Consider the following 20,881-nt stretch of genomic DNA (forward strand, 5'->3'; position numbering starts at 1 on the left):
GCTGCATGGAAGTAGCATTGTGAAATGGTAAGAATGTTGCACTCGTATCTGGGTTACCCAGTTTTGTATCCCTACTTTTCCATAGTAACTTGGACCAGACACTCACTCAACATAGTGCATCCCACAGAGTGTCCGAGGATAATATAGAAATGTTAATGATGTAAGGTACTTCCGGCCACCATGGGGGAAAAAGTGGGTTATAAGAGTAATTAGGTGGGTTGTAAAAACCATTAATTAAATGCCATGGTATGATGCCTAAAAGACAGCAGGAAAATTTACAAGGAAGCTACCACAGAAGTAACTGTTCTCTGCTTGCTTTCCACCTCATCTTTGTAATCAGGAATGCCGAAAACAGGGCTTGTGAACTGGATCTTTATTTGAAAGACCACCTTCTAATACTGTCCAGTTCCCCTAGTTATCTGCCACTAATCCAGCACTTTCCATTGTGCTTGAAAACAAATGGGCAACTAGTGCAGATTTTTCAGCACATGGGTCCCAGCCCCCTGTCCCTGACAGGAAACTTTTGAACTTGATGAATTTTCTGGACAGTCTCAAAGGCAGCTCAATATAGCAGAGATTGCAGTACTCTAACCTGGATGTTATCAGAATATAAGATCATTATAGGCAGATAACACTTTTGAGAAATGATCATCGCTGATGTATTGGACAGTAGTTCACATGAAAGACCTTTGCCTGAGATCCTGTCAGTCAGAGTCAATAGTACTGACCTTGATAAACCAGTGGTTTGGCAGTATAAGATAGCTCATGTACTCGTGTAGTTTGGCTTAAAGGGAAGAGTTTTGTGTGTTTTAATTGCAATTACAGGAATATGGGATACAAGGAAGTCCTGGGTGACTGATCTGGAGTAGAAAGCAGTGAATAGAAGAATGCTGGAGTGAAGAGCTAGTCAGACTTAGGAAGTATAGAATAACAACTCAAAAAGAAAGGGGATATCTTTGATTAATTTCATAGGCTTTGAGTTGTAGACATAGTTTGAAAGGTCTAAGCTTCTAGACCCAATTACCCTCCACCACAAGAGATCAACATGGTATTCTGGTACTGAGCTGTGGAAAACAATTAGCAAACAATCTCACTAAGGGATCATCCTCAGATTAGTGTCTGAGGCAATTTCCACATATTTGTAAAAATAGCGACACACCCATGGCGTAGCGCTAAATCATATCACACCTCCCAGGCCCTCCTCACCCTTTTGCTGTCTTGCCTTTGCCTGTCTTCTTGTCATGCGTCTTTCCCTCCACATCTGCTGCTGGAAATGGTGGAAGAGAGCAATGTGCCTTATACGCGTTGTACTTCCACCTGTCAATCAATTCAGGGAACCAATCCCCTTTCTCCATATTTTAAAGTTCCCATGATGTCTGCTTTTTTTTTTTAATTCATACCTCTGTTGAAATGCCTATGCATGGAATCATAGGTGCATAGTGCTTTTTGAATGCCACCCCTTATTGGATCATGAGACGTTTGATACATTTAAAAATTAATATTGTTCCTGATTTTTTTTGGGGGGGGGGACGTTCAAGAGGCATGCTTTGTGTTACAACTTTGAAAAAAATATTCTTATATTTCTTGCGTCGCCTACATGCGTGTCTGCCTATTTGTTGTTCCAAGCATGTTGCAATTAAAAAAAAGAAATTCCTGTCCCCAGGAACAAGGGAGAGGGAGGCGGGTGCAAGGGTGGGATGAAGCAGGCAACTGTAGTGCGTTTGAGCCTCCATACCTTCCTTCTGCTGGTTGCCTGCTGGGTGCTCTCTGGTAGCTAGCACTTTTTAGGTTGGTGAATCAACTTTATGCGATTCCTAAAGAAGTGCTTTACCAAGCTGTCAGCTGGATGTGGGTGACGTCATGTGCAGGGGCCGGAATATTCAGCTTGCAATTGACTGGCATGATGCTACACTTGACAGGTGTGGAAATGCCCTGAGAGTTTTGTTATGACTTTTTGTTGATTTTCCTGAAGGCATGACAATAGTTTTAGTGTATCATGATGGAGTTGGTAAAATGGGCAATCATGTTTAATTAGGTTATAGGAAAAGTGGAGGAAGAAAGTGCTATGATAGTGTAAATTTCCAGTAGGTTTAAAGGTGCACAGTAAAAATAGAAAAAGATGAGAAGTAACAGAACAAAGTGCTACTATTCTTTTGGCAGAGGAAAGGTAATAGAAACAAAATTTCACTATCATAGCCAGCCACATAAGACAAGACACTTACAAAGGGCATAGAAAAGCCTGATTTTTCCCCTATGAGAGCTTGTCTTGTCTGACACTTAAAGTTCTAGACAGTGACAAAAAAATGCTGGCAAACTAAAAATCTGACAGTAATATTTTAAGTCCGAGGTCTGATACATAATATTAAAGTAGCAAAGTTACATCATAATGTCATAGGTTGTAGAATAGTATCCAATGCCTAATCCAATGGATAGAAGAGTGAACATTATCATAATTTATTGACAAATAAAGTGCTTCTGAAGAAGACTTGGGACTGCAGGAACAAATAGTTTGACTAGTGTAGTGAAACTGACTTATATTTGTTATGAACTTGATTGGTTAATTCGCAAAATAATCAGATCAAGAACCAGTCTAAAGTTTGTTCAATTCAGGCTGTTCATAACCCAGATTAAAATAGTGGGTGTGTTTTTCTAAGGAAAGGTATATTATATATAAGAGCCTCTTGTGGCGCAGAGTGGTAAGGCAGCAGAAATGTTGTCTGAAAGCTTTGCCCATAAGGCTGGGAGTTCAATCCCAGTAGCCGTCTCAAGGTTGACTCAGCCTTCCATCCTTCCGAGGTCGGTAAAATGAGTACCCAGCTTGTGGGGGGGGGGGTAAACGGTAATGACTGGGGAAGGCACTGGCAAACCACCCCATATTGAGTCTGCCATGAAAACGCTAGAGGGCGTCACCCCAAGGGTCAGACATGACTCGGTGCTTGCACAGGGGATGCCTTTGCCCTTACCTTATATTATATATGCAGTAAAAGTCTCACAAAGGTTACTTTTTTAGACAACACAATTAGGAACAGTTAACAGAATTTTCATGAAAGTGCATAAGATCATACCTGTTTAAACTTCTAAGGGATGCTCTCAGTGCTTCTTAAATGGCTAGCTCTTCTTTTCAGAAGATCTCTCCATTCTAAATGGATTTGAAGCACTTTTTAAGATGTCCTTGTCAAAGTGTGGCATAATCCAGTTGTTTAGTGATGAGATGCTAAGATTAATATTTGGATTTATTACCTTTCTCATAACCATATAATGAAAAAGATGTCTTTGAATGAGCATTTACCATGTCTATGACTTGTTGATTGGTTTTATTTCAGTAACTGATTGGTATTAAACAGTAAGATAAATCTTAATAATGGTATATAGTTTCTCAGGTGATGTTAATTTCGTTGTATTTGCAAGGATAATAAATAGCCCTTGTTGACTTTCAGTAGGATCAGGATCACTGTGTCTGTGAGACTATGTTCCCTCTTAAATGTTTGGAGGTTCTGACCCATACACCCATCACTAGAACATTAATTGGATGTGGCTGTCTAGTTCATAATTGTCTCAGCTGCTTCTTCCCTCCCCATTCTGCACCTTTAACAATAGCTCCTATATATTCCTGTGTTCTCCTAGTTCTTATACCTGCCAGTGCTAATCCATATCTAGCCTGAGATAACTGAACCTTCAATAGTCATGGGTTCACAACCGTTTTCCTTTTCCTTTAATGCTGATGTTACAAAATACAATTTTGAAAATTGCTAATTACACCGAATAAGGTTTATGTGTGTGTGTGTGTTCTCATCCCCCTGCTGGTATCCCTTACTACTGTCTGTGGACCTGCCCACTATTGAACAGTAGTATACTAAGTATAGCTAAGTATAACTAAGAATTACCTTAGTTCAGCAATTTCAACTCTCTGCATTTCCCTATATTTGCACTGTTTGCTTCCTACATCATGCAAGTGTGCTATAAGAATACAACATATCAGTCTAATGAGCAAACTATTCCTCTTGCAGTGTTAACATAATTCTTGTTGATTTTGTTCACATGAAAAGGGTCGGCTCTAATGCATAAAGAACATTTTTACTGGTCTCATGTTTAAATCTATGTTATTAGAACTAAAAAAGGCTCAAGCTTATTAAAGCAAACTTCGCCCAGTTCCTTAAAGTAGAACTAAATACATTTGAACTGTTAAAAGGTCTGGATATGTGTGGGAAGATACTATCATGGAGATACATTAAAACAGTGATATAATGGCCACCTTTATCTACTTTTCATCACTTCCAGTTTCATTAGCAATTTAGAACCAAGAACCCATAGGGAGAGTTTTCAAGCACATAAACGCGTTGGGGTACTTTCCCAAGATGACCGGGTTCCCTTCCATTCGTATCTCATCCATGCGTTTACGAACATAACGTGTATTGTTGTTTTTGCAGAAGGTGTCATCAGAGATGCTCGTTATATTGTTATACTGTAAAACCAAAAGAGTGAATTTGAAAATTGAGAACAACCTATCTTAAATAAGACATTTTTTGAGTAAATTAATATTTTGTTCTAAAGAGCTATGCAAACTTATACTGTAAAGTGTGGTTTGTTTCCATAACCTTTAAACTAATGCATAGTTTTGCAGTAGCCATCCCCACACACTATCTAGTAGATCAGGCTTTTTCAACCAGGGTTTCCTGACACCTTGGGGTTTCTTGACAGCCCTAGAAGGGCTTCCTAAATGGGTGGGAGTTAATTAATTTTGTATATATGTTTGTTAAACATTTTTCCATTGATATGACCACACATGCCAGGCTTTCTCAACCAGGGCTCCTGCAACCTGGGATTTCTTGACAACCCTAGAAGAGTTTCCTGAATGGGTGGGAGTTAATAAATTTTGTATATATTTTAAAATTTTTATGAACATTTATTGGGTGATATGACCACATATGGTCATGTCAAGCCATCCACTGCTCCCCAAATGGCCAGTGATGGAGCTGGAGAAGGTTGGAAGGGAGTGGTCCCAGGTGGGCATGTGCACAGCCATGCTTCCCAAGCATATTCTGTATTATTCTGGGGTTTCTCAAAGCCCGAAGAAGATTTCAGGGGTTTCTCAATGGTAAAAAGGTTGAGAGAGGCTGTACTATATTGTTCCAGTGTAGTATCCTGAAATAATTCTTTTAATTTACCAGTAGATGAGGAAGTTTCTTTCTTGTACAGTTGCAAACTGTTATAAACTAGAGATGGGAGTTCCTAACAAAATGTCTTTCCTTGGAGCTGGTAGTTTAGGAAAAAACAATGTTTGCTTACAGTTCTCCTTAGCAAACCAAATGGATTATACATAAGGGACACTGGCTGTTTTCAGAGTCAAAATCACATCTGGTTTGTTGCTGTGGCTTGAATCTATTGGGAAGTCTATCTGCAGAGTGTGACTTCTTTGCTTTCTTTCCACTGCAGCCCTAAATGTTCACTGAGTGCTGCCCTGGGAGAGGATCTCTTGGGAACAGTATGATGGAGGTGTCCACACAAATAATACCCTTCCATCTGCAGAAATCCTCTGGTGGATCCATTTCTATGTTACCAATTAAATGCTATGGGCGCACTTACCTTGGACTACTGTCTTATCCCCAGTAAAGTAATACGTATTTAATAGGTAGAAATATTAGTGCACAAATAGCATAGTTCTCTAATACTTCCAGTGGGACAATTTCATGCAGCTTTATCTGAAGCTTGTATCTTGACTTTATTCTGTGGACACAACAGTTTCTGCCCATAGAGTGTGATTTTCCAGCCTTCCACCTCCTGAAATGCTCCTGGAATCCTGCTGTTGGGGAAGACACAACCCCCCCAGAGACTGGACTGGGGAGACCTTTGTGGCCGCTTTGTAAGGTGGTAGGTAGAAAAACCACACTTTATGGGTGTCAATCCTTGAACCTGTGGAAAAATCAACCTGGATTATCCTTAAGTCTGAGTATCCTTTTTCTATTACATTATTTTTTTTTTACCTGGGGAATGAGGGATTTCCTGTATTAGGACATTTTGTATAGTTAGAAAAATTGGTAAAACATTTAAAAAACAGTAATTTACAATGGCATTGATTTGTGTTGCACAAATGCAATTAAAGGCATATTGAGACCTGAAGATGCAGAACACGCAGACTCTCTGGCAAGTTAAGAGGAACAGATTCCAGTGCGTTGTGTGCTAGGTAGAGGTATGACAAATTGGTCAGCTTCTGTAACAGAAAAAAGATGGGAGAGGGGGAAGAAAATTATAGAGACTGTTTTTTGTATAGAGAGTCTGCAGACTATAAGGAGAAGGTTACTTTTTCAACATCTTGAACAGTTAGTCTGTGTTACATAAAAGTAAAGCTATTATTTACATTATATTTATACTTCACCTTTCTTAATAAAAGCAGAGTCCAGTAGCACCTTTAAGACCAACAATGATTTATTCAGGGCGTGAGCTTTCGAGTGCAAGCACTCTTTGTCAGACTATGAAGCACGAAGAGTGCTTGCACTCGAAAGCTCAGGCCCTGAATAACTCTTTGTTGGTCTTAAAGGTCCTACTGGACTCTGATTTTACTGTGCTTCTTCAGACCAACCCATTTGAATCTATCCACCTTTTTTATTGAGACTCAAGGCAGATTACACATTGTAAGTCAGTGCAATCAGTAGACTAAGACATCTGACAAAGTAATAAGAACTGGGTTACAGAAATATGAAACAAAGAATAAATATTAGACAAGTTATGTTAATAATGCAAAATTGAATTGTTTAAATAGAAAAAAAATGTAATGAAAGTAAGAAAATGTGCAGGAAACAAATTTACGTACTATACTCCATAGTGTGGTTCAAAAACTTTCTCCCTTTTTTAAAGCACCTTCTTGAACCTTTGCATTTTAATATAGCTCTGGTACATTTATAAAAATGTCCCCCTGGACAATTATGTTTTACAAAACAGTGCAAGACGTGTGAGGACCTTCCTGACCTTCTTGAGCAGGCCATTCCACAAGGTGGGGGCCACAACAGAAAAGACACATGTATAATAAGTTGTTGATCTTGCCAGATTTGTAGGATGGGACCTGCAGAAAGCCCTGCTCATATGAGTGAAGTTATCATGGCAGGACATATGAAGGTCTAAGGTGGAGAAGGGCTTTGTATATGATAGCCTGTGCCTCAAAGTGAGTATGGTAACTAATGGTCATTCAGTGGGGTGACTATAGAATGGATTCATATAGACTAGATTGCATTCATCTCTAGTTTGATTCTATTGTGACAGATTGAGGGAACTAGATTGAATGAATAATGGTATATTTTAAATATATTATTTTTGAAATAATACTTTTCAGGAATGGCTCTCGGCTGAGTGATTTCCATGCATTTTTATTTAAACATAATGTACAGGAAAATTCAGTAATAGAAGAGAAAATGTTCACAACAGGCACATGAGTTATTTATTAGAGACTTCCATTGCCTTATAAAGTGTTAAAAATTTATTACCAGTGAAGATCTGTAAGACCTTAAAAGTCTATAGTAGTGCCCTAGCAATGTTCCTCAGTACTATTATTCAGCACTTAATGTTGGATCAGCAAAAGTGGGTAGTCAACCTGTGGTCCTCCAAATCAGGGGAAGTCAACCTGTGGTCCTCCAGATGTCCATGGACTACAAGTCCCATGAGCCCCTGCCAGCATTTGCTGGCAGGGGCTCATGGGAATTGTAGTCCATGAACATCTGGAGGACCACAGGTTGATTACTCCTGCATTAGATAATGGAAGCATCATGTTCTTCACTCATATCATTTATAAGTTCAGGCTGTGAGCCTGTTCCCACTTTGCTAGGAGTAAGCCTCATTGAATAAGGTTGGACTTTAAAGGGGCATGAGAAAGATATTTCAGCAAATTGGCTAGGGAAGATTTTGCAAAAAGTAGGTCTTGAAGGCCACTTCAAGTTTAGGAAGATAGAAGAAGTTTAGGAAGATAGAAATCAGAAGCATGAAAAGGAAAGTAAAGGAAAGTAAAAGGAAAGTAAAGGAGCTAATAACTTGCACAGGATGGAAATACAAAATGATGAATAAGTAAGGCATCTGAGAATAAGTAAGGCAACTGAGCCTCCGGGGAGGGCGGTATATAAGTATGATAAATAAATAAATAAACAAACAAACAAATAAATAAATAAATACAAATTGGGATCCAGAAATTTAATTTAGATTTTCTTACCAATCTTAGTAATTGAGTAACTGGAAGCTACCCCTAACTCATAATGTTTCCCTTTGGTTAAGAGTTCAAACTGAGGTGTAGTTATTTAAACACAGGTTCCATTGAAATAACTGTTCATATTTAGTTTAGTACTAAGGGATAAATTGCTTCTCTTGGACTATTAATTGTAACCATACTTCTGTTACCTTGAAAACATTTGCTTTAATTCCTCTGCTTTTGATTCTGTTTTGGTTTGCATTAAAGATAGTTAGCTTTGAAGGCAAAACTGGAAGCTTGAGCAGCCTATTTTCAGCAAGCGAAAGTTCTTCTAATAATGCTAGCTTTGCAAAAGCCTGGTCTTCAATTTCTTCTATATTGTTTCCAGTAAAGTCAATTCTTCTTAGGGTGGCTTGAAAAAAAAAACATGCAAAAGTATACTAAATATTATGCAGTTGGCAGTTAAAACAGAGCAATTAATTTTTTTAATTTATATTTATATAGAATATATAATACTTTTGGCCAATTCCTAGAGAGGTGTGGCATCATCACTCCCAGGTTTTTCTGGAAGTGATATTGCCACTTGTCTCTGCCCCTCTCCCTTCAGTCTCATGATAGTTACCAAATTGGAACTATGATGTTAACATTACTCATTCTCTTATCATCTTGGGAGCTTGCATGGAAATTGTTTAAGGAGTAACTGCAAATAAGATATTTAGAATGATATGCAATTTAATTTACAAAAGATAACCTATGTATATTATTTGGCCAAATGTTCAGTATTACTCAATTAATTCTAAATAAGTTAAATTCTAAATATGTACTTACGAATATCAGCAAAGTCGGAAACTTTGATCTTCTTGATTTTGTTGAATCGTGCATAAAGGTAACCTGTTTCCTTTGGCAGAATTGGAACACTTTCAATTTCTGATTCTTCACAGTAAACTGAACCACTTAAGCAAGCGCACTGCAAACAAGTAGGCAGCTCTGAAAGCATATAATCAATTTTCTGTATGAGCAGAAAACTGAAAAAATAACAGTGAGTCTGAAGTGAAATTTTAGGAAGTGAAAACAGTATACTCCAAGGAGGCATTTTATATGTATTAGAATCGGCATGCATTCTACTGTTCTCTTTGATTCCCCCACAGATGCCTTTTTGTTAGTTCTACTCAAAAGCATTTATGAAACACAACTATAATATAAGGCTATACACAGCTTGGGTCCAGCCTACCTACAGGACCACTTGCCTCCTTACGTCCCCCCCCCCCCGCCTAGCCTTGACCAGGGCCAGGGCCTTTTCGGTCTTAGCCCCTACCTAGTGGAATGAGCGCCCTGAAGAACTGTGGACCTCCTGAGGTTCTGGAGGGCCTGCAACATGAAGCTCTTCCACCAGGCATTTGGTTGAGGTTGGGCTGAGCTCCTGAGGTTTAAGAATGGGCTCCCCTTCTCTCCAGGTTTAGGATTAAGTATTAATGTGTTGAGCTGTTATAAATCTTCCCTACCATCCTCGGCCATATGTATCATCTGTCGCCAACCTCTTGAAATGTTGGAGGAAAAATTCTATACATTTGTACTGCCATTCTATAATTTTATCATTATTATTGTTATAAATATTGCTGGTCTTTTAGGGGAACTTTTAACAAAGGATGTTTTTATTGTTGAGATATTGTTTTTAGGATATGTTTGTGAACTGCTGAGAGTAGCAGTATAGAAATATAATAAATAAATAAATAAAATCATGATTTATAGGATTTTGTATTCAGTTCAACATCTTGTGTTAAAGTAGCTTTCAAGATGTTAATGAAGAAAACTGAAAACAGAAGACAGCAAGAAAAAAATGGTAGTCATGTCTAAGGAAATATGGTTATAATCTCCTGATGGGACCTTGCTAACAGCAGGAGTTACCTGCCCTCTAGTGGTGATGCAACCCAGTTTTGGATCTGTTGACTCTTTACTTCACAAATCATTTAAAATTAATTGCCAGCTATTTTAAAGTCGTATCGGCCTTACATTATTTTTCTTGAAATCTGTGTTAACAAATGATTTGTAATGCGTGATTACCGCTGAAGAAGGATCTGATTAACCATTTGTATTCATATTTTCAAAGAATGAGTAGCCATTTTTCCAGGCCGATCATTAGCAATTTTGGAAGGGGAGGGTTGACATGACCATATATGGTCATATCATCCAATAAATGTTTAACAAATATATATTTGTTAATATATAAATTAATTAACACACCTATTTGAGAACCCCTTTCCAGGGATGTCAAGAAACCCTAGGGCTTCGTGAAACCCTGGCTGAGAAAGCCTGGGCTATGTTCTGACAAAGTATCTTTTGTATTTGGCATCATCTGACTGCCTGATTTCCATTGCAGAACAACTACTAACTGTGCTAGTTCTTCTGGCAAGTGGTGTCAGAGATAGGAAAAAAGACAATGGAGGGGACATAAGCTGAGAAATCACTGCACTTTGCTGCTTTCCTGTGACAGTTCCTGGTTCCTCAAAACAAATTGTTATTATTATTATTAAATTAACTGCCCACCTAAGAGCCTCTTGTGGCGCAGAGTGGTAAGGCAGCAGAAATGCAGTCTGAAGCTCTGCCCATGAGGCTGGGAGTTTGATCCCAGCAGCCGGCTCAAGGTTGACTCAGCCTTCCATCCTTCCAAGGTCAGTAAAATGAGTACCCAGCTTGCTGGGGGGTAAACGGTAATGACTGGGGAAGGCACTGGCAAGGTACCCCGTATTGAGTCTTCCATGAAAACGCTAGAGGGCGTCACCCCAAGGGTCAGACATGACTCGGTGCTTGCACAGGGGATACCTTTACCTTTACCTTAATTGCCCACCATTATCAGCAAAGCCATCTCATGGCAGGTTACATACGATAAAACCCCACAATAAAAGATTAAAAATTTAAAAATTAAATAACCCAGCGGCACAGTCCCACCCCCCAAATCCAATAGCCCCCCCTCCGTTCCTCAGGGGAGAACTAAGGCGGTGCTGACAATCCAGGTATATACGTGAATAAGCTTGCCTGGCCTTGAGGGGCCCCTTTGATATTCTGCAATCAATGCAGCTGCCTCAGCACCGGCTGGATGTGGGCACCCCAAAGTCTTCCTGTGAGGACCCTAGCAGCTACATTTTGCACCAGCTGCAATTTCCGGGTCAAGGACAAGAGCAGGCTCACTTAGAGTGAGTTACAGAAGTCAATTCTGCAGGTGACTGTCATATGGATCACCATGGCCAGGTGTTCTAGTGAGTGGTAGGGCACTAGTAGCTTCACCTGGCACCTTCCAGGCTACCTTCGTGACCTGGCGGGCTACCTTCGTGACCTGTGCCTCCATAGAAATGAATATAATAACAGAAGAAAGAACCTACCCTAGGCCATAATAAACATTTAAACAATTTAACAATAAATATAAATATAAATATTTTATCTCTTGTTTTAATAGAACAACCATGGTTTAAATGTTTATTATAGCCTAGGATAGGTTCTTTCTTCTGTTATTATACTCATTTCGAACCGACCTCTTTTCGTGGTGTACTCTATAGAAAGGAAGGCATCAAGGATCACTCCCGGATTCCTTGCACAGGGCGTGACGTGAAGTTGCACCCTGGCTAAGACGGGTAAATGTGCTTCCTGGCCTGCCTCCTTCCTTCCCAGCCACAGGACCTCCATCTTGGAGGGGTTGAGTTTCAGGCAACTCTGCTTGAGCCATCCAACTAATTGAACTGTACTTTATGTATATATGCTGTGTGTATACCATGTTGCATTTTTAGGCATTGTTCTCTTTATTTAAGTATGGTATTGTCATATGGTAAAAACTTACCTGTAACTTTTGTCGGTGACGCCTCAGAGGCCTCTTCATCTCTTTGGATTTGTAGCGCTTTTTCGTGGAAAATGATCATACCATTTTCCTTTTACATTGGAGATTAAAAAAACACATTACAGTTACAGGTATTAATGTATTGCTCACTAATAGTAATGAGCAAGCCTTTTTGAGTTCAGTAAAAATATTTTAGTACTTTTGATGTGCATTGGAAAAAGTAAGGGAAATTTTTAATGTTTAGCAAGATTAACTAGATATAACAGCTCTTTGAGTGATATTTCACACTGAAAATAGACAGTAAGTAGAAGCTACCGTAATATTTGCTGCGCTACTATGGAATGCACATTGTTTTAACAGCAAATACCAGATATGATTGAGTCTGTAAGGTGAAATGAGTGACACCTTTCAATAATCAATAAAAATTATAGTCTACAATATCAAACTTATATTGGAATTTTAGCTTGCTGTTTAAAAAAAGGTAGCTTAGTAATGCCCCCCTCCTTCTATTAACTAAACAGGTGGCCTGTCTTGTGCTTCTTTTATGCATTCTGAATGAGATCCTAAAAGTGTGGCAATGTAAGGATAGATGGTTAAATATTATCTGCATGTGGACTTCATAGCTATTCCTGTATTTTAATTAGAGAGGCAGTATTGTGAAAATGACTTTAGGTAGGCTAGAAGAATGCTATAACATGTGATGAAGTGATTAGACAAATAACTGACTGAGTACTGTTCCATCTAATATCAACATTACAGCTGAGACATCTAATAGGCCAGGAGATCAGTTCAAACTGCCGGCCATGACCTGTAAAGCCTTTGGTGGTTAGGGACCTATGATATTTAAAGAGTATTCTGTATGAACCTATCTATGCACTAGAATGAGGCTTATAATTTATCCACTGTCATGTTGTTGCCTGTTTTAGGCTGCTAATTTGGGCCTGGTAATCCCTGCCGCCAAAGAAATCTACCTGGCCTCCATCAGAGCCTGAGCTTTCTCATCTGCAGCCCCAATTTGGTGGAATGTGCTCCCCAATGAGATCAAGGCTTGCAAAATAGAACTCGTTCACCAGGCTTTTGGATAAGACAAGCAACAAGATCCCCCATAATCAACTCAATTTCCAGGAAACTGTAACACTGATGGTCAACACATCCCACTCTGTTATGCCATTCTTTGTTATATGCTATGTCTTGGTTATCTGGCTATTATATTTCTTTGTTTCAAATGGTTGCAAACATTTCATGTGTTTTCTTGTTTCTCTTGTAGTTAGAGTTGTCCATTCTCCCAGTTTGGTAGCTGTTGTGCTTGTTGTAGATGGTTGCCAACTTCAGGTACTGTTGTTCTGCTCTGATTTGCTGGCCTGGGGAGCACCGTTTGATTATCCTGCCAGAGCTGTTCTCACAGAGCAGTTCTGTCAGAGCTCTCTCAGGGTGTCTGACATCAAGAGAGGAAGGGAAGGCAATTGCTTTGAGACTCCTCTGGTTAGTGAAAAGTTTGGTACAAAAACCAGCAATTATTGCTCTTGACTTTTCTGTATTTGTTGGGGGGGGGGTTGGATGAGAGAACCTGTGATGATGGAGCATTTCCCACCCTCAGCTTATATGTGAGTCAATAAGTTTGCCCAGATTTTGTAGTAAAATTTGGTGCCTCAGCTTAAATGCAGGTCGGCTTATATGCGAATATATAGGGTGTTTTGTTCTATTATGAGAGGACTAGCTTCAAAGCCCATTCCTAAGAATGGGCCTTGAAAGGGTCCCCCCTGCAGGCAGATTAAGTGGGGTGGGCGGGGGCTGGCCAGCTTGTTAGCAGGCACAGGACAGAGCTCCTTAGCAGGCAGCCAGCAGGCCGGGAGGCTCTCATTAGCAGGCCCTGCTTAGCAGGCCAAGAGGCCCTCGTTAGCAGGCCCTCCACCACCATCCTTTGCCCAGGGCCCTCTCCCCTTACTTGCTGCTGGCTCCAGGCACTGAGGCACATCTAAGAGCAAAGAAGCTAGAGTCCAGGGAGGGAGGGAGCTGCAGGGGCAGGGCCAATCAGGGTGCAGCCGGCTGCACCCTGATTGGCCCTATTCCAACGTGGACAGCCGGACATGTTCCACACCCCCCCAGGCTGTTTCACAAATATATAGAGGAACCATGGATAAGGATACCAATTGGACATTATTAACTAATTAAATAATAATCATATCGTATCTAATTATCAACACAGCTAAATCTGTGGCTGCTTAAATTTGGAGACTGGAGCCATGAACAGGCAAGACCAATCAAACAAACCTTTAAGAAACTGATACCTTTTGCAATAGCCATTGTAGGGGTTGCTAGACAACCATAACAGCATTACCAGTTGAAGCCTTGGTTTCTTTTGGCCTTTGAGGGAGGACTTTTTGGGGCAAGGCTTGGAAGCAGCCACTGGGCAATTTGATACCATGTAAATTCTGTGATTCATTCATGCCAAGCTACTAACTGCTGTTCAACGGTAGCTGCTACATGAAAGCCAGTGTGGTGCTGTGGTTAAAGTGTCATATGAGAATCTGTGGGACCCCAGTTTGAATGCTTACTGTGCTCTGGGATCTCGCTGCATCACTTTGGATCAGTCACACAATAGCTGCCTAACCTACAGCACAACTGTTGTGAGGATAAACTAGAGGAGAGAATGATGTAATTTCCTTTGGGTCCCCATCGTGAAGTAAAGCAAGGTATAAATGAAGAAAGTAAGTATCAATATAGTCAAAACTGAGGAAGGCATATAAAATGTAGGTTGTTAGGTGGGTGGGAAAGAGAGAAGGGAGTAGGGAAGGATGAGAAATATGGCAGCTGCCAGGAAGAGGGAAAGAGGAAATAGTGTGTGAAAGAAATGGGGGAAGCTGAGATGCTTCTTACTAGTCCAATTTCCTTACTGTGCAACTGGGTCTGGCCTGGTAGCTGACACTGTGCAATTCAGCCAAATTTTTCCCAAGGAGAGGCTACCGGAGGTAAAGAAAGAGAAAAAACTGAAGACTGGGGGTGAGATACAGGTGTGAGAAAAAGGAATAGACAGAAAAAGGAGAGAGGCTAAGGGAGATTTCAGGTAAAGGAAAGAGGAAATAGTGGGGGAGGGGAAATTAAATGTCCCCACAAGTCTTTGCATGTCCCTCATATTTTAATTCTCAACCCAACCAAATGTGAAGATACTTTAAACCAGAGATTGGACCTTCGAATGGTCAAAACAGATCTTTCTATAACCTGAAAATACTCTATTTTTTGCAGAAAAAATTGTAAATATATTTTGAAGAACACATTTGGCGGTTCAAATAATAAAAGGTGATCCTTTAGAAATGGATGTCCTCAGTGGCTATTGTTAGGCAACCACAACAATTTCCCAGCATTCAGGTCTTGGTTGCTTTCAGTTAAAGGCAAGGGAGGGCGGGCAAGAAAAAATGCTGTTTTGGCATTTGTGGGAGATCTCATCTGGGTCAGGCTCAGCATCAACCACTGGGCTGCCAATTGGCTTTGCATGAGTTACTTAGGTGTGGCTACCTCCTGTTCATAACAGCCACCCTATAACAGCCAGTGTGGTGTAGCAATTAGAGATCCAGAGCAGGTTCCAGAAGACACATTTTCAAATCACCAGTCTACCATGAAAAATCACTAGGGGATCTTGGACCATTCCCATATTTTCAGCCTACTATATGTCATAGGGTTGTTGTGAGGATAATGATGTAAGCAGATTTGGTCCCCACCGTGAAGAAAGCTGGAGTATAAGTGAATAAATATAGTTGGAGATGGGAGGCAAATAAAAAATAGGTTGAGAAAGGGAATGGCTGAGAAAAAAAAAAGATAGGAGGCTCACCAGGAGGATGGGAAGAGTAATTATGATTCTATGAGTATACCTTCCTGACCTCTTCAGGCAGGCCATTCCACAAAGTGGGAGCCACATTTAAATAGAGGAAGAAGAAGAGTTGGTTATTATATGCCTCCTTTCTCTACCCAAAGGAGTCTCAAAACGTCTTACAGTCACCTTCCCTTTCCTCTCCCCACAAGAGACACCCATGAGGTAGGTGAGGCTGAGAGAGCCCTGATATCACTGCTCGGTCAGAACAGCTTTATCAGTGCTGTGGCAAGCCCAAAGTCACCCTGGTTGGCTGCATGTGTGGGAGTGTGGAATCAAATCCGGCTTGCCAGATTAGAAGTCCATCCTCCTAACCACTACACCATGCTGGCTGTCTTGGAGAAAGCACATGTACAAGCAGTGGTGGGTTTTGTCCATTGGCAATTAGGCACCTGCAGAAGCATGAATGAGAAGAGCCTGTCCCAGCAATAAGGCGGGACAAGGCCCTGAAGGACATTGGATGGGGGGACTGATAACTTCATTGGAGTCTGGTAGCAGGCTGGGAGTCATATACATGCTCCAGCTATTTCCTGATAATAGCTGAGCTGCAGAATTCTGGACCAGCTCAAGTTTCTGAGTGTCTCCAGTAATAAAGCTGGATCCAGGATAGCCCAAAGGCTTTTAAATGAGTCAGCAAGGGTCAGTTGAAGTCTTATCAAAAGTGGGGAGAACAATGTCAGACAAGATCTTCTCCTTCCCTTTGTTTTAAATCCAAAGCAAAGAATAGTAATTTTAGAATCAGCAGGTCTAGATGAAGGCTTACATAATTATTTATGGATAAAGAAATCAATAAACATTAAAATGCCACAGATATTTCATTATTTTAAGCATAAAAATGCTAACAGTGGAGTCCTAATTAGAATTAGGTATAACTCTAAAGCTGTAACTGTTTAAAATTGCACTGGAAGTCTACTATTTCCATTCAATATTGAACTCAGTACACTATTATAAAGTTGTAAGCTACACTGGGCTTTCTATATGTATAGTGTGTATGCATACTTGTGAGTGTTACAGAGCAAGAGAATGGAATTCTGTAAGCTAGTTTTAAATACTGTGTGATGTAGTAATCTGTGAGTGTGTATTAATGTAGTACTGTGTAATGTAGTAATCTGTGAGTGTGTAATGTAGTAATCTGTGAGTGTGTACTAATTGTTTTGTGATGTAGTAATCTGTGATGTAGTAATCTGTGAGTGTGTACTAATTGTTTTGTGATGTAGTAATCTGTGATGTAGTAATCTGTGAGTGTGTAATAATTGTTCTGAAAGTAAATGCAGTGGACATTTAGTGATATTTGATAATATCTGTTTTATTCTGTTTTAATTAAAAACAAGATTATATGTCAGAAGTACTGAAGATCATAATTTATATTTTAGATTTAATGTGCAACATGCTGTACAATTTTTACCATATTTGCCCATGAAATACATCACTATTTTTATTTTACAAATGGTGTCTGAGGCTGGGGGACAATCACTCAAGGCCATAAAATGACTTCAAGGCAGCAGATTTTCCAAACATGTCCAAAATATACACAGCCAGGGGATTACACTGATTTTGCTATGTATCATTTAGAAAAGTCACTCTATGTGATGGTGAGAATAACGGGGAAATTGTACTGTAGGAATAAAAACAAAGAACTTCCAGTCTTGCAATAAAACTTTGGCTGACTTTGACTCATACAGTTTATGGTCCACTTGGATGGATTTCATGTTATATATTCGTATGTTTTCTTAGTGCCTGTTGATTTCTGCTGCTTTAAAAGAAACATAGTTTCAGTTTAACTTTATAATCTCTTGTTTTGGATCATCTTGCCTAGATCTACTATTCTGCTTGCTTCAATATTTACCCATGGAATATGTACACATGCCTAGATGATTTGATTACATAATGGGAAAAGTAAAATATAACTTTTGAAAATACCTTATTTTTTACTGCATCCTGTGGTTGGTCGTCATCTTCCTTAAATATTGTGTCTTCAAGAGTGGCCAATCCATAGTCATAAAATGTAACAGACTGCTGGTTAGGTGGTGCTAACTTCACCACAGGCATAAAAAAATGGAGAAAGAGAGCAAACTGCTTGAAAGTCTTCATTTCAAAAGATCAGGCTTGTATTGAGCTGGAAGGACTATGGAGAATGAATTCTTTGTGACTGGGGGGAAAAAGCAATCTGTCAAAACAATATTTAAAGCCTAGTAGACTAGTTGGCAGGAGTTTCTAATGCAAAAGGAACGTAGAAAGAGTATTAACTCTTAGTGTTCAAGATTTAGATATTCTTAATCTTAAAATAATGAGTAATGTAATAATTTTTTGCATAAAGTTTTCATCTAAATGCTGATACAGTTGCAGAATATGTTTTGTGAATTTGAGGGCTGACAGGAGTGGTTATAGAATATAATTTCAGATCTGGTTTGTGTGGTAAATAAATGGTTAAAAGGAGAAGCAGGGCTCAGCTGAGCCTAGCCTGGGAATGAAAAGAATATTTTTAATGGTTTATTAAGAGCTGTTTTTTCTAGCAAAGTTGCTATATTCTAAAATTTATCATGAATGTTGGCTCTGAAATATAAAACTAAGAGAGAAACGTAAATTCATTTAAGAGCAAAAGTTTTATCAATGGAAAGTATTATATTTGGTTAGTATGTAGTGTAGATACCAAATATACAGAACACATACAACTGTAATTCTAGAACAGTAAGACAAAACCGCAAAAAGATTTTAAACACCTACCTTTTTAGTTGATTGAAATCTCCTTTATGGTATTCTAAAAACAATCACTTCTTTTTATCCTTTAATTCCAAATGACTAGATAAATCATGGATTATTTTCAGCCGTCTGAAATACTAAAGATTGACAGGCTTTAAAATACTTTATGTGGGGTAGAGAGAGACTGTGCCAGCATTCTTTCCTAGAACAAGAGGTAATATATCCTGGATTGGAATCTTCTACAAAAAAAGAATAGTGTTTCAAGATAAGTCAATCTTGTGCAAATAACATATTGAAGCAGATCCCGATTAATATGTTAACCTAGCTGCTCTTTTTTTTAATGTAATGGATCAACTTCGGCTTCAAGCAGTAAAGACAAGCAAAGGCATGTGGTTTTCATTAAGTTTAGTGTTTTAATGGGAGACAAAGAAGCTGACTTCCGTTTCAGATGTCTGTAGAGCTCAAACATTCACATTCCATTTTAGTCACTTGGTTCAATAAAATGCTGCCTTGCAATTTGAATGCAAGCTCAAAACTTTTGTTTTGTAGCACAAACTTCAAAATATTCATCAGCAGACCCTTCTTTCTACTGACGAGTTCAGGTTCTTTCCTTAGCAATGTTAGAATTAGTTGTGCTTCTATTTTTGGGGGAGTCTGTATAGCATTCCAGACTGATACCTCATCATTCAAATTACTGTACTTTTATTTAGAATATATATGCAACTTGGTGATAGAAAAACAATGCCGACTAGGGCATTTCATTAGGAGTGTCATTAAGTCCTATGTCCTGTTATGAGAAATAGTCTCACCATTGCATTCCTCTTTAAGAAAAAATGCCCCCCACCTCAAAAATACCTCTTTGTTGGTTTACTCAGACTGTGAAGATAAACAAGACCCAGATGTACAAACAATATTTTTAAAATGAAGTGCAGCACTGTTGGAACAGTTTGTGATTTTCTAATGTTACTTTTAGTTAGGTCACTAAAAGAAGATGTATCAGCTGAGTATTTTAAGTTGGAGAGTTCAAAAAATGTCAAAAGCTGTTAAGTTGAAAAATGTTTATTTCCCCACAAAAGCCCAAAATCGAAAACAGCTGTTTGTTTTGAAACACCTCCACAGATGGAGGTGGATGCTTTAGTTTAGTACATTTACAATCTACGTTGATAGGGTTTGGTTGAACTCTGATCTTTTTGCAGTAACCGTTTCTTAATATATCCTTGCACAGATTGGAAATAATTATAGTAAATTAAGCAAGACCATCTTTAAAATGGCCTGTTTTGTGCCTTGGAATATTTAACAAGGAATGTTGAACAAGGCATGTTTAACAAGGAATGTCTGTATCAGACTATTATGTGACTGAAATTTTGTTATATGTAGTTGTGGGTCGGTTTTGGTCAATCTATGATCATAACAGATATATAAATAAATCTTGGAATGGTACATAAATAAGAATTCAGATCTCACCTCAGTGGTCTGTTGCTTCATATAATTTCATTTGTTCATGGATATTAATGATTGAAAGTTTTCTAGAGACAATTGTTACTGACATAATATATTTTATAATAAACGTGATAATTCTTCAACGAAGTCTGAGTCCAGTGGCACCATGAATAACAACGAAGTTTAACATTGGTTATAAGCTTTCATGTGTATGTAGATGTGGTAATTCTTGAAAGCCCTATCTTTGGCTGTTTCTCCAATTCATTCTAACATATAGCAAGTTAAAAATGTGTAGTCTGAAACATAGTTGTTGTTGTCAACCTTTAAATAACTCTGTAACTCGCTCTACGCTGGCTTGCCCTTATCCTTGATCCGGAAACTGCAATTAGTTCAGAATGCAGCTGCCAGGGTCCTCACATGAACACCACCGAGGTCCCACATCCAGCTCATCCTCCAGCAGCTGTGCTGGCTCCCGATTGAATTCCGGATCAGGCTTAAAGTTTTGGTTATCACCTTCAAGGCCATACGTGGTCCAGGCCCAGTATTCCTGAGGGATCGCCTCTCTGCCTACACCCCTCGCGCTCTACCTCCTGCAACCTCCTGGTGGTCCCTGGCCCCAAGGAAGCCCGCTTGACCTCGACCAGGGCCAGAGCCTTTTCCATTCTGGCCCCCACCTGGTGGAACGAGCTCCCAGAGGAGATCAGGGCCCTGACAGAACTAAAGCAGTTCCACAAGGCCTGCAAAAGGGAGCTCCTCCACCAGGCATTTGATTGAGGTCGACCTATCCATCGCTTCCAATTGGCCCCCAAGCCCTCCCCTCCAACCAACCCCTGGGTCTCAGTATGAGCTAAGGCTCTTGTAATTTCACCGTCCTTTAATGTTA

General features: G+C 39.4%; 2 protein-coding genes across 5 annotated transcripts in view; one reads left to right on the plus strand and one right to left on the minus strand.

Annotated features, from left to right (window-relative positions):
* Positions 1–20,881, plus strand: part of CENPP (centromere protein P) — a 220,415-nt gene that overhangs the window by 17,504 nt on the left and 182,030 nt on the right. The gene's annotated exons all lie outside the window — the stretch shown is intronic.
* OGN (osteoglycin) lies at positions 3,298–18,961 on the minus strand. Of its 2 annotated transcripts, XM_077325736.1 has the most exons (7): positions 18,583–18,961; positions 17,779–18,007; positions 11,997–12,084; positions 8,996–9,154; positions 8,377–8,579; positions 6,113–6,208; positions 3,298–4,462 (listed from the first exon to the last, which is right to left on the minus strand). In XM_077325736.1, exons 2-7 carry the CDS (start codon positions 17,947–17,949, stop codon positions 4,292–4,294), a joined length of 888 nt encoding a protein of 295 aa, XP_077181851.1. In that variant the 5' UTR covers positions 17,950–18,007; positions 18,583–18,961; the 3' UTR covers positions 3,298–4,291. The 2 variants fall into 2 exon arrangements, with proteins under 2 accessions (XP_077181851.1, XP_077181853.1); XM_077325738.1 differs by lacking the exon at positions 18,583–18,961 and having other exon boundaries at positions 17,779–18,025.

This window comes from Paroedura picta, chromosome 3 (assembly GCF_049243985.1).
Source record: "Paroedura picta isolate Pp20150507F chromosome 3, Ppicta_v3.0, whole genome shotgun sequence".
Lineage (NCBI taxonomy): Eukaryota > Metazoa > Chordata > Lepidosauria > Squamata > Gekkonidae > Paroedura > Paroedura picta.